At 60.6% G+C, this 12,458-nt stretch overlaps 1 protein-coding gene and 1 long non-coding RNA gene across 5 annotated transcripts in view; one reads left to right on the forward strand and one right to left on the reverse strand.

The window, feature by feature from the left end:
- On the forward strand, positions 1–9,876 carry LOC109501031. Its single transcript, XR_002158998.2, has 3 exons — positions 1–12; positions 4,006–4,009; positions 9,321–9,876. It is a non-coding gene; the product is annotated as an uncharacterized LOC109501031 (long non-coding RNA).
- Positions 3,932–12,458, reverse strand: part of SLC25A29 (solute carrier family 25 member 29) — a 22,136-nt gene continuing 13,609 nt past the window's right edge. For all 4 annotated transcript variants that reach the window (XM_019833631.3, XM_045060525.1, XM_045060526.1 and 1 more), the window contains 3 exons: positions 12,191–12,234; positions 6,198–6,281; positions 3,932–5,867 (listed from right to left, as the gene is read on the reverse strand). In XM_019833631.3, coding sequence (XP_019689190.2) covers positions 4,809–5,867; positions 6,198–6,260 — 1,122 coding nt within the window. In that variant the 5' untranslated portion in view covers positions 6,261–6,281; positions 12,191–12,234 and the 3' untranslated portion in view covers positions 3,932–4,808. The remainder of the gene's footprint in view (positions 5,868–6,197; positions 6,282–12,190; positions 12,235–12,458) is intronic.

The raw sequence follows: 12,458 nt of genomic DNA on the forward strand, positions 1-12,458 counted from the left end.
CCGCTCTGCCGAGTCACCCGCTCCGATGCCGGTCACTGGCCCCCACCCATCGCCCCTGGGGACCTCAACATCCGTCCTCAGGGATGGTGCATCGCCTAGCCAGGCTGCTTCCCGGCCTCCTTATGGTGACCCCGCCCCAGCCTGCCACCGCCACAGGGGCTCCCAAACCTTGTTTTCGCCGACACGTGCCCACTCCGGTCTCTGCCCTGGGGTCCCGCTCGGCCCCTCCTGCCCTCCCCAGGGTCGAGCCCCAGCCTCTCAGCCTGGGCGCCCCTGGCCCGATACCTTCACCACCTGGCCCCTCCAAGCCCCGTGTCCTGGCTTCATTCCCTCCTATGTTCTCGCCTTCCCTTGTCCCTCTTTCACTTGCCTGGCAGACCCCAAGCTGGCCCTGTACTCAGGGGCTTCTCTGCCGTCCGTCAGCCACCCGCCACGCAGGAGTCCACTCCTTACCTCGCCCTTTCTTCACAGCCCCTGGCCCAGCACGTCCCCCCATGTGTGCCCCCTGTCTTGTGTCCCCGCTGTAGTCAGCCGCCGCCGCGCCCCCCCCCCCCCCCCCCCCCGTGCTGCCCAAACCTGCCTGGACGCCCCCAGGGAGGCTTTCAGGGTCTGCCAACCCTGGAGAGCCACCCAGTGGTGACGCCTGGAGGGGGCTCCAGGGATGAGAGGGTGTGGGGGAGGGGTGTGGTCAAGCAGACTGATGGTTACAGCCTGAGAGAGGCCAGGTGGCCTGGGAGAGTGTGGCCAGGGCAGGGTGGGAGCCAGTGTCCCCGCGGGCTGAGCTCCCAGCAGCCACTGGGCCACCGCAGAAAGGAAGCAGAGACCAAGGGGCACACGGGCCGGGTGGGCCGTGGCCCTGTCCAAGGTTCCTGCCCCTCTGGGGCCTGACCCGCCGCTCCAGGGTGTCCGTCACCTGCAGCCACAGAACTTGGTGAGTGGACCAGCAGGAGCCCAGGGAGCCAGCCCAGGCTGGTCCTGGCTCTTGTGACAGTCCCCACGGCAGGGTGGAGGATGGCCCAGCGGGTCCCCGGCCAGGCCTGGGGCAGGGGTGTGAGGAGGGCCGAGTGAACTCGGACAGGGCTGTCCCCCACTGGCTTCCGCTGCAGATGGAGGTCTGTTGGGGGGAGTGGAGGGTGTGAGAGCTGTCGTCACGTCCCAGAACCTGCCGGCTACAGGGTGGCTGAGAAGGCCCCGTTCTGGGACGAGGGGCTCTTGATTTACGAGTGCCGCTGAATAACTCCGTGGAAGTGGCCAGTGAGAGGGGGGTGAGGGAGACGACGCCGTACTCGGTGCACCTGGGGCCCGAAGGGAGAAAAAAAGCAGTGGACACGTGTGAGCGCCAGAGGAGGTGGCCGACACTTCCTCGCCACGCCTGGAGGAACGCTTGCACTGGAGAAACGGGGAAACCGTCTGTCGGGTTGACCCAGTCTCCCTCAAAGTGCCACGGGGGCTTCGTGCATCATCATCCCTTCCTGAGTGGTCCTGCCTGCCTTTCGGAGCCCTCCCTTCCCCGCCCTGAGGTGCCCTTTGGCTCAGGCACCCCCAACTCAGCCCTCCTCGTCTTGCCCCTGTCGCCCCCTCGCCTCACGGCCTCCCGTGGGGTCTCTAAGGCATAACTCTGAGCCTATCACTCCCCTGGGTAAAACCAGCCGGCTCCTGGCCGTGGCCGTGACGCACGACAGAGAACCCAAGGAAGAGTGTGGGACTGGCCTTCCGGAGACCAGGCTGGCCCTGCCTCTGCAGGCCTCCCATCCCCATTTCCCTGGGGAGAGGGGGGCAGGGCCGGAAGTCACGGGATGTGCCACGGTGCATTTGTCCCTTTTACAAACCTTTCTCAGAAACCCCAGCCGCTGCTTTCATTTCGCTGACCAGATAGATCTGGGACACGGGGCCGCCTCTGGCTGCGAGGCCAGACACACTGAGGCCCAGAGCAAATCGTGTCCCATTAGAAAAGGGCAGGTTGGCCATTAGGGAGGCACCCAGGAGGCTCAGCCCTGCTGCGTGACTCGGCCGGGTGGCCCTCTCCAGCCTCCTTGCTGCGAGCCACACTGCTCCTCCTTCTGCCTCCCTCCCCCCTCTGCCCGCGGTCCTCGGTTACATCTGCTCCCTCAGCTCCAGCCCCACTGTCCCCTCCGTGGCCCGGTAGGCTGCTGCTCTGCTGAGACTTCAGGCATCTCCAGGGGACTCTCCCGAGCCCAGCAGGATAGACAGGAGCGTTTCTCCGGTGAAATGCCGCGCAGCTGTTAACAAAAACGGGGCCAATTCAAACACACTAAGGGAAAGGTCTCTGTGAGTTGAACTGTGTCCCCCAAAAAGAGATGTTGAAGTCCTCAGCCTCAGTCTTTGCTGATGTTATTAGCCAAAGTGAGGTCCTGCTGGGGTAGGGTGGGCCCACAGGCCAATGACGGTGCCCTTCTAGCAAGAGAAGACAGAGAGGCCCAGGGGGACGGCCACGCGAAGACAGCGGTTGGAGCAGTGTGTCCACAAGCCGAGTGTCCACAAGCCGAGGGTCACCAGCCACCACCAGGCAAGGAGGGATGCTCCCTCAGGACCTCCAGAAGGAAGCTCACTGCTGCCACAGGGTCCCAGCCTTCTGGCCTCCGAACTTGGAGAGAATAAACGGCAGTTTCGGTTACACAGCATGTGGTGTTTTGTTACGGTGGCCCAGGGAAACTACTGCAAGTTCACCGTCAAGTGGAGAAAGCACAGAACGGTCAGTACCCAGGTCACGCTTCTCGGGGAGTGCGTGTTCCCACGTGCTGGCTCCGCCCTCCCGGAGCTGCCCCGGGAGCCGGAGGCCGCCCCTGCCTGGGCCAGGGAGGCGGGGACAGGCTTCCCGCTTCACGGCACAGTCCGGTTCCGTTCACATTTGTATTTTTTTTACCACGTGAACACATTACTTACTCCAAATAAATATAAATTCAAAACAGGGAGAAGATGAGATGGCAAATTCATAAAAAACCCACAACCCTCCCAACCCTTCCTCCTGCCCGATTTGCCGGTAATGTTTAACCCTCTGCACTTGGGGCAGTTTTCGGCATCTGCCCGGTCTCTTTCTGAGGAAACAGAAGCGAGAGAGGCCAGGGGGCCCCGCTGGGGGAAGGTGCTGCCTGGGCCGCCGGGCTGGGGGGCCGCCGGGTTGAAGGAGCCTGTGAGGGTACCTGAGAACACCCCACCCTGGGGTCACCAGCCAGCCTCCGCAGTCGAGCTCAGTGTCGCGGGCTGATGCAGGGGACCGAACAGGGTGTAAAGGCACAGGAGAGCTGATGGCCCTCTCTCGGGCCCTTCCTTGAAGTCAGGCAGAAGCTTCTTGGCTCAAGCAATTGAGAAGCAAAGAGACTGCTGGCTGGTAGCTGTCGAGACTCAGGGCGCCCAGAACTGCCTCCCGGAAGGTGAGAAGTGAGGGTGGGCGGACAGTAAGACACCCCTTAGGCAAACGAGGCCTCCTCCTAGGAGCCCTCACGGGCCTCTCAGGCTGGGGTAGGTCTAATCTCAGATGGACAGATCCATTCACTTCTCAGAGCTCCATCAGACCTCCCCTCCTCCAGGAGGCCGTTTCTGGCCTCAGCGAGTGTCCCCTCTCTGTGCCCTTCCCACACCTCGGTACCCCAGAGGGGCTCACAGCACACAGCGCCTGGCCAGCCTGGGGGGAGGGTGCACAGGGCGCAGGCTGGGAAAACTGCTGGGAAATCGCAGACATCTGGGAGCATTTGCTGAATGGCTGAGACTTCGCCCGGCATGTTTGTGAGTTTACCCACCTGATAATCCTCATGCCTACGTTAGCCCCATTTTGCAGACGGAGAAACGGAGGGTCTAGAGGTACTCTGGAGCTTCCCCCGGTCTCGGGCTGCCATCAGGGCCCCAGAGCACAGACCCCATCAAACCGGTCCGAAGCCCCTTCCTCTGGGATACACAAACAAGGCCACGCCTCTTAAGAAAACAAAGAATATTTTATTCCTTCAGCGGTTTCTATACAGCAATGACACCACGAGAATAGGATTAGAGTCTGGTCATCCTTGACCCCACTCTGCCTCCTGGGAGAACGTATCACATGGCCCTAGAGGCTGAGCTCCACTCAGGGCAAAGGAGGCCACAGTCCTTTCCAACCTGTGCAAAACCATCCGCCTCCCTGTCCAAACACACGGCCACGCTGTTCCAGATGTGCTGGGGCTGCCCCAGGCTCATAGTCCCAGGAGCACAGGCTCGGATCCCACTTGGCCCAGAGGGGCCCACACTGGCCACACCTGTGCCCACGAACAGCCCTTCCTTTGTGGCCTCATGGGAACACCAAGCACGACTCCCTGGGAGAGACCTCATTTGCTGGGGAGTGGGGATCTTCCTGTACCCACGTCCCCGATGACCGCTGCACACCCTAGGGAGCTGGCCAGTGGTAGCGGGCCAGAGCCCCACACAGCAGCTGACCCGTGTCCCCATTGTATAGACGGGCAGCCTGAGGACTAGAGGGTGGCAAGCCCTCCCCGCTCCGCAGCTGGACTTAACTGTCCATCTTCCGTCCCAGTGGCCAGTGGCTGGTCCCCCAGCCCCTAGGCTAATACGGAGCCGCCAGCCGGCCCCAAGCTTCTAAGCAGGTCCCCCAGGTCACCCTCCAGTGGGAGTGGCAGCAGTAATGGCGTTCCCAGCCGTGCCAACCGGAGAAGCTGGGGGGTACCGGCAGAGTATTCTGGGACACCAGGAGTTATGTGGAGCTGCCCCTCTGTCCCTAACACAGAGAACGGACAGGTGGCCAAGAAGGGTCCCTGGGGCTCTGCCGGGTGGAGTTAGTCACTGGATAGCCCACGGGTGGATCATCAAAGACCCCGCGGTGGTGTCGGCCCGGACCCCAGGAAAGGGCTGGAGTGTCGGCTGGGTTTCCGGAAGACTCCCCAGGTAACAGCAACGGGCTCGGTGCACGCGGGGCGCCGCGGGGCGCCACCTCTGCGCTCAGGGAGTGCACGATGCGGGTGTGAGGCCCCCCATTTCACGGCCGAGGACACCCCGCACGTGGAGCCTGCGGCCAAGGGCGCCCCTCGCCGGCGCGTGGGATCCAGCCCCCGGGCCCGATGCGGTCCGGAGCCCGGGCCCGATGCGGTCCGGAGCCCGGGGCGCTCCCGCGCGCCGGCCTCACAGACTGGAGGGCTGGGCCAGGCCGGCCCCGACGGGGCGGGCACAGCGTCGCCCTCGGGCCGGGCCTCGGGGCCGCGCGCGTACGTGAGCACCACGGTGACGGTGGCGAAGGTGGCGGCGTTGACGGGGAAGGCGCGCAGCAGCGTGGACGCCAGCCCGCGCGTGAAGACGCGCCAGCCCTCGGCGCGGTAGCTCTGGCGCACGCAGTCCACGAAGCCGCCGTAGCGCGGGGCGCCCCGCACCCCGTCGGCCTGCAGCCGCGACTTGACCACGTCCACGGGGTAGGTGGACAGCCAGGACACGATGCCCGACGTGCCGCCCGCCAGCAGCAGCTTGGGCACCAGCAGCCGGTCGCCGGGCTCGCAGCCCAGCGCGCGCGTCAGCACGTCGTACGAGAGGAAGTAGACGCCGAAGCTGGGCGTCTCGCGCAGCAGGGTGGAGGCCATGCCCCGGTTGACGCCGCGCAGGCCCTCCTGCCGGTAGATGTGCGCCAGGCAGTGCAGCGAGCCGCGGTAGGTGCGGGCCGGGCCCGCGTCCTGCAGCTGCAGCCGCGTCTTGGCCAGCTCCATGGGGCAGCAGATGACGCACTGGATGGCGCCCGCCGCCGCGCCGGCCAGGAACTGGTTCAGCGGCGTGTCGCGGCCCAGGGCCCGCAGGGTGTTGCCCTGCACGCCGAACACCAGCGCGTTGATGAACGTGAGCCCCATGAGGGGCGAGCCCAGGCCCTTGTACAGGCCCAACACCTGCGGGGCACACAGACGCGCGTCAGGTGCGCTCCTGCCTGGGGCCTGGGGAGGGGAGGGGAGGGGAGGGGCGGGGGCGGGGAGAGGGCGGCCCCAGCCCAGCCCGCGGGTTCGGGAGGACCAAGCAGAATCCTGCCAGAACCAGTGTCCCCGATGTCCGAGGTCTGGGCATTCACACCTTCCCATTTCCAAAGTGCTGATCTGCCCGTAGTCCCGCTGACACCTTCGCTTCCGGCTCTGTGGTCTGGGGCCCAAAACGTCCTAGAGGCCGGTGTCCCGGGGCCACCCTCATCCTCCCCTCCCCCCACCTCCCAGACCCAGGCCACTCACACTCTCCTGCTTGACGATGGACTGGAAGCAGTGCAAGGTCCCTCGGTACTGAGGCCTCTCCATGCTCTGGACCTGCAGCCGTACCTGGAAGGACAGGGCCCCGAGAAAGGTGGGCGGGCGGGCGGGGCTGGAGCTCTCCTGGCTGCCGCCGCCCAGGACTGGGGACAGCCCAGGAGGCTCCCTCTTCAGGAGCGCCAGGGAGCCAAGCAGCCTTCTGTGGCTTTTGGGATTCCAGGATGGGGCAGAGCCAGGCGTCCTTGCCTCTTCAGTGAGGGGGTGTCAGTGGGCAAACTGCACAGGGGGTAGAGGGCCCCCAGGATCTCAGACGTACCAGGCTTCTGTGGCACTGTCTCTGCACGATGCACCTCCCCGGACTTCCCCACTGTCCCGGTGGCAAACCATGGCCCGTGCCGAGGGGGCTTCTCACCTAATTCTTATCACTCAGCTCCCCTCGTCAGGGGCTGGCAGTGCCTCCATGGGTGTTAAAGGCAAGGAGGCTCGGATGCTGAGGGATCCTGATTTCTGCCAGTAGCCCCTTGTGCGGATAGTGGTCGTGAGTTCACCAAGCAGGGACAGGAGAGGAGCTCATGGCCTCCTTAGCGACCGCAGGACCTTGTCACCACCTTCGGGGCCTGGGGGCTCACGCCCAGCCACCCTTGGAGCCCTGTGGTCCAGAACCTCTTACTGTGAAAAAAGTGTTCTCGATTGACCCCAGAGCTTATCTCTGGGCTTGACGCTCAGGCCCCATGGCTCGGAGCAGGAGCACATTTCCTGAACTTGGAATCCAGGTCCCGGGGGTTGGGGGGGGGGGGGTGGGGAGCTAGGTTAAGTCACATTCTCAGGAGCGGACTCAGCAATCATCACCACAGCCAGGGCCATGGCATGAATGCCACTCTGTGCCTAGCAGCACCAGAGGGCCTAACGTTGGAATCACCAGCCGAGGTGCGTGCGCTTGTCCCTCCCATTTCAAAGATGGGAAGACTGAGGCTGAGATGTTTTGCAACTCCGCCCAGGCTGTCTGTCCTCTGCAGCGACGTGGGCAGCTCGTCTGTGTTGGTGGGGGCCAGAGTGTGTGTGGGGGGGGGTGGTGCTGGCTGGTGAGAGCCCTCCAGTGGGCCTTCTATGGCTAAGTGCACTTACAAAAGAACGTTTTCTAAGATCACGAACGTACCATCTCCGCACAGGAGGACCTCTGCGGCTGGTGGCCACAGCCCCCAGAGGCGCTGACGACCGAGCGCACCCCGTGGCTGGCTGCTGCCGCCTGCGGCTCTTGGTGGGGGGAGGGGTGGATTTTCAGAGAAAGGGCAGAAGTGCTTGTCCCACAGCGATCACATAGGATCACCTTGAGCGCCGCTCTGGGTGGTTTTTGTGCCGTGAGGGCTTTTCGTTTTCCCTTCCGTGGTCTGGCGTCCCACCCGGAACACTTCTCTCGCGCGCGCAGCCCCCAACACGGGCACTGAGTGGGCCGTGGTAGCAGAAGTGACAGGAAGTACGGCCGTCCCCGCTGTGGGTTGCACTTTCATTCAGACACCTACCTGGACGGCGGCTTCCAGTCTTTGCGGCTTGGACCGGCTCAGGCCCAGGCTCAGGCCAGGCTCGGGTCCCACAGGGAGCGCAGAGGCCCCTCTCCCCTTTGTTTCTGACCCCTGGACCTGGGACGAGTGCTTGCTGGCCAGGTGTCTTGGGGGACTAGGTTTGGGGGTGAAATGGGGCCCAGGTCTTGTAATATCTAGAGTTGAGGTGAACATTTTGGGGTGACGGGATCTCGGATTGGTGGACCCGCCCCCGGACAAGTGGTGATTGTCACACGCCCAGAAGGGCTCCCAGCTCTCCACACGGCTGAGAAACCCCAACCAGCCCCAGCCGGGTCCCCGCCCCACGACCTGTGCTGGGCCAAGTTCACCTGTCCCCTGCTCCTCAGGGAGGGGACTCTGGGGGGGTGGGGAGGAGGGGCGAGGCAGGGTGCAGTTCAGGCCCAGGGTCAGGTTCGGGAGGACAGAGAAGGGTCCGGTTCAACTGGTCTACTCACTAGCGATCTCCAGGGCGAGGCTTACGCTCACCTACAACAAAGTTACACTTTTGCTACAGACGGAGGCAGCCCCTAGCTCAGAAAGTAAAGGCCATTAAAGCAACACAAAATTTCAACAGCACTGCCGGGCGTGGAGCCCCCGGGGCCAGCCCCCACTCACCTCGCCATCCCCGCCCCCACCCTGGGCTGGCCACTGGCCGGTGAAAGTGGTTTTACCCCCAGCGTTCCTGATTACTGTCGTGTCTAGTCAGTAGGACAGAAAACTACCTTCGGACAGAAACAGGTGTGAAGGTAGTGTGTCTGAGGACAGGGGCTTGATTCTGGGGGAAGAAGAGGAAAGCCAAATCTTGGACTCAAATCCCAGTCCCAAGGGTCTGGGAACACACAGCGGATGTCCCAGCCATGAGATAGCATGAACCGACGTGGGACACGGGTGTCCCCTCGTGCATTCTGGAGCATAAGTCCAACTACATGAGGTTCAGGAAGAGGCAAACGGGACCATGGCGTGAGAAGTCAGGAGAGTGGGGGTGCCTGGCTGGCTCTGTCAGAAGAGCTCTGAATCTTGGGGTCACGAGTTCGGGCCCCACGTTGGGCACAGAGCTTACGTTAAAAAAGAAGTTAGGAGAGTGGATGGCCAGAGAAAGGGCAAGCGTTGCTGGGAGGACTGGGGGGGCTCCTGATGGGGGGAGGGGACATTGTTCTACTTTCCCAGGTGTGTGCTTCATGAGGATTCACAGATTTGTACCCTTACCATGCGTGCACTTTTCTACATGTGTCAAATTTCAGTTAAAACAACCACCACCACGGGGGCGCCTGCGTGGCTCAGTCGATTAAGTGACCAACTTGGGCTCAGGCCATGATCTCACGGTTCGTGGGTTCGAGCCCCGCGTCAGGCTCTGTGCTCACAGCTCGGAGCCTGGAGCCTGCTTCGGATTCTGTGTCTCCCTCTCTCTCTCTGCCCCTCCCCTGCTTGCACTCTGTCTCTCAAAAATAAATAAGACATTTAAAAAAACAAAAAAACAAAAAAACCCACCACAGAGCTATTGAAGGAAACCCCCCTTTTGCTCAAAGCAAGGAATATATATGGGTCTGAGTACCTTTCTGCTCAGATTTCTAAACAGAAATCTGAACAAGGGTTGGGGAAGGGTCTATATGAAGGACTTTTTTTCTTTTTAGTTTATATACCTCTATGATGGTTAAAACTTTTTTCTACAGCCTACCTTACTTTTGTAATAGAAAGCCAACCAAGAAAATGTGACGGAGAGGGTAAGATCCTGAAGGAGGTGTACAAAACGTGCAAAAAGATTTGTCAGTATAAGGCACTAATTGGCTTTTCTACATTTTCCAATTTTCTTCTAATGAGAATGGTTTAACTTTCATAATGGAAAGTAGCCAGTAAAAAATAATGGCCGTTAGTCATACAGCATTACATTAAACCAAATGAGTGTACCAGCCCATAACTAGAATGAGAGGGGTCACCACCATTGGGTGACAGTGGTGATTACTGGGGACGGGTTTTTCCTCTCCGTAAGAAGACTGGGGCCCCTGGGGGGCTCAGTCGGTCGGTTGAGCGTCTGACTCTTGATTTCAGCTCAGCTCATGGTCTCATGGTTCGTGAGTGAGTTCAAGCTGAGTCGAGCTCTGTGCCGACGGTGCGGAGCCTGTTTGGGATTCTCACTCTCTCCTCCTCCCTCTCCCCCTCTCTGCTCCTCCCCTGCTCCTGCTCTATCTTTCTCTCACTCAAAAATAAATAAACATTAAAAAAGAGATTGGCTTTGGGGCGCCTGGGTGGCTCAGTCGGTTAAGTGTCTGACTTTGCCTCAGGTCACGATCTCCCGGTTTGTGGGTTCAAGCCCCGCGTCAGGGTCTGTGCTGACTGACGGCTCAGAGTCTGGAGCCTGTTTCGGGTTCTGTGTCTCCCTCTCTGCCCCTCCCCCACTTACGCTCTGTCTCTCTGTCTCAAAAATAAATAAACATTAAAAAAAATTAAAACAAACAAACAAAAAAGAGATTGGCTTTTTAAAGACAGGTTTGCCTAGATGTGATGCTGCTGGGCCACAGTGGCCAAAAAAAAGTCACCCAATGGATTTCTTCAAAGACCACCCTCCAGGCGCAAGCTAAGGGGGTCCAAGGAGAGGAACCCAGTGGGGTGGAGAGGCTCCTGCACCCAAATCACCCAGGGGCTTAGAGGGACAGAGACCCCAGGACAAAGTACTCCCAGCCTGGGGGCACTGATGAGGGTGCCCAGCGGGAGCCTCAGCCTGGGGCGGGGCAAGGGCTAGCTGAAGGGGCCTGGGGCTGCCCAGGCTGAGTCATAGCTCAGAGAGGCGTGGCCCCTGCAAAGCTGGGCTGAGGAAGTGAATCGGGAGTCACTTCTTGGCTGGATACAGTGGCATTTACAACATGTGACCACAAGCGTAACGTGGACAGTGCCAGGCTGCCCTGGGCTGCTCTGGCCTGTGGACGGGCTTCAGCCAGCTAGGCAGTGCACAGGCAGCTGTGTGGACAGGCTCTCGGCAGGCCTGTGTAGGGCAGGGGTCGCCGTGTGGCAAGAAAGCGTGGCCCTTCCGCCTCCCCCCTAACTTGCATACGATGGGTTGGAAGGAAATCTGTGCTCTTCAGAACTAGCCTTTCACGCAACCCAAACTATACTGTTGAGCACAGGGCACCACGATGGCCTCCGTAATCTTGCCTAACCCCTCAGTTTGCCGGCGAGAATGCTGGGCCGAGAGGTCAAGCAACTGGCCTGAGGTCACACAGCAGATTGGCCAGCCGCAGGCCTGGGCTGTACAAGGCCTAGGGCAGAACTTTTAAGGTCAGAGCCAATACATAAAGCTAGGCCCTCGTGCCTGTGCCAGAGGAAACCGCAGCCCCTGAGTTCCTAGTCCTTTTCTTGGCCAGCGACCGTCTTGGCTTCTGCTGAAAAAAGAGGGGACAGGAAGTGACCTCAACCCCAGCTAGGGATGACATCCTTGCCTTGGCTCTACCCTCGCTCCAGCAGGATGAGGTGCCAAGTTCAGTGTTTACAGTGGGACACAAGGTCTGGCCCAGTGCCGTTGCTTCCAGCTCGCCCTGAGTCCCAGGTGGGAGCCGGCAAGGAAAGGTCCAGACCTGACTGGTGTGAGGACACAAGACCCCAGCAGCAGGGAGAGACTCTGATTTGGGAATTTCCAGCTGGAGGACGTGGATTTCCTCTGTTTCTGTTTTGAGCATCTGACCACCTGGATCTGGACAGTTTATCGACGAGAAACTGGCTAACTGAGCGCCTGGCCCAGGGCCACACACTCCGCACAGGTGGACACCAGCCCTCGGGAAACACTCTGTTTCGTGCCAATGATGACCACTCGTGAAGATCACGTTCATGGGAAATACTGACCAGCTTTGGCTTTTCTGTATTTCTGCATTTTCTCTCTGAACTGCTCTTTCTTTCAAGAAGATGTCTGGGGGCGCCTGGGTGGCTCAGTCGGTTGAGTGTCCGACTCTTGGTTTCAGCTCAGGTCATGATCTCACGGTTCGTGGGTTCGAGCCCTACATCAGGCTCCGTGCTGATGATGCGGAGCCTGCTGGGGATTCTCTCTCCCTTCCTCTCTGCCCCCTACCCCGCTCATGCTCGCTCGCTCTTAAAAAAATAAACAGACTTAAAAAAAAAAATGTCTGGGGGAGCCTGGGTGGCTCAGTCGGTTGAGTGTCCGACTTCAGCTCAAGTTACGATCTCACGGTCCCTGAGTTCGAGCCCCACGTCGGGCTGTCTGCCGCCAGCGCAGAAGCTGCTCTGGATCCTCTGTCCCCCTCTCTCTTCCCCTCTCCCGCTCATTCTCTCACTCGCTCTCAAAAATAAATATTTTTTAAAAAGGGGGACTCCAGGGAGTCACTGGAAAGGGGACTCCAGCCGTCCCGGCCCTGCGCATGTCCAGTGTCTGCCCCTCCCCAAGGACCTGAGAGTAAACTGTGACAAGAGACTCACCTTGACTGTGTCAAACGGGTGTCCCACGAGCACGCCTGCCACACCTGGGGGAAGAAAGGGGCAAGTCACCCAAATGCCTCAGAAACCTGTAGCACAGGGGCCTTCCTGCGAGGACCGCATGGGAGCCACGGGACTGGAGGGGAAAAAGCCGTTTACCAAGCACCTACTGTGTGCCAGGCACCCTGTGGGCTCCTTCATCCTCATGCCTGCACGAGCAGTGGGGGTGTGGGGGGAATGACATCCCTGAGGTCAAGCCTGGATCTGTCCA

This window comes from Felis catus, chromosome B3 (assembly GCF_018350175.1).
Source record: "Felis catus isolate Fca126 chromosome B3, F.catus_Fca126_mat1.0, whole genome shotgun sequence".
NCBI classification, from domain to species: Eukaryota; Metazoa; Chordata; class Mammalia; order Carnivora; family Felidae; genus Felis; species Felis catus.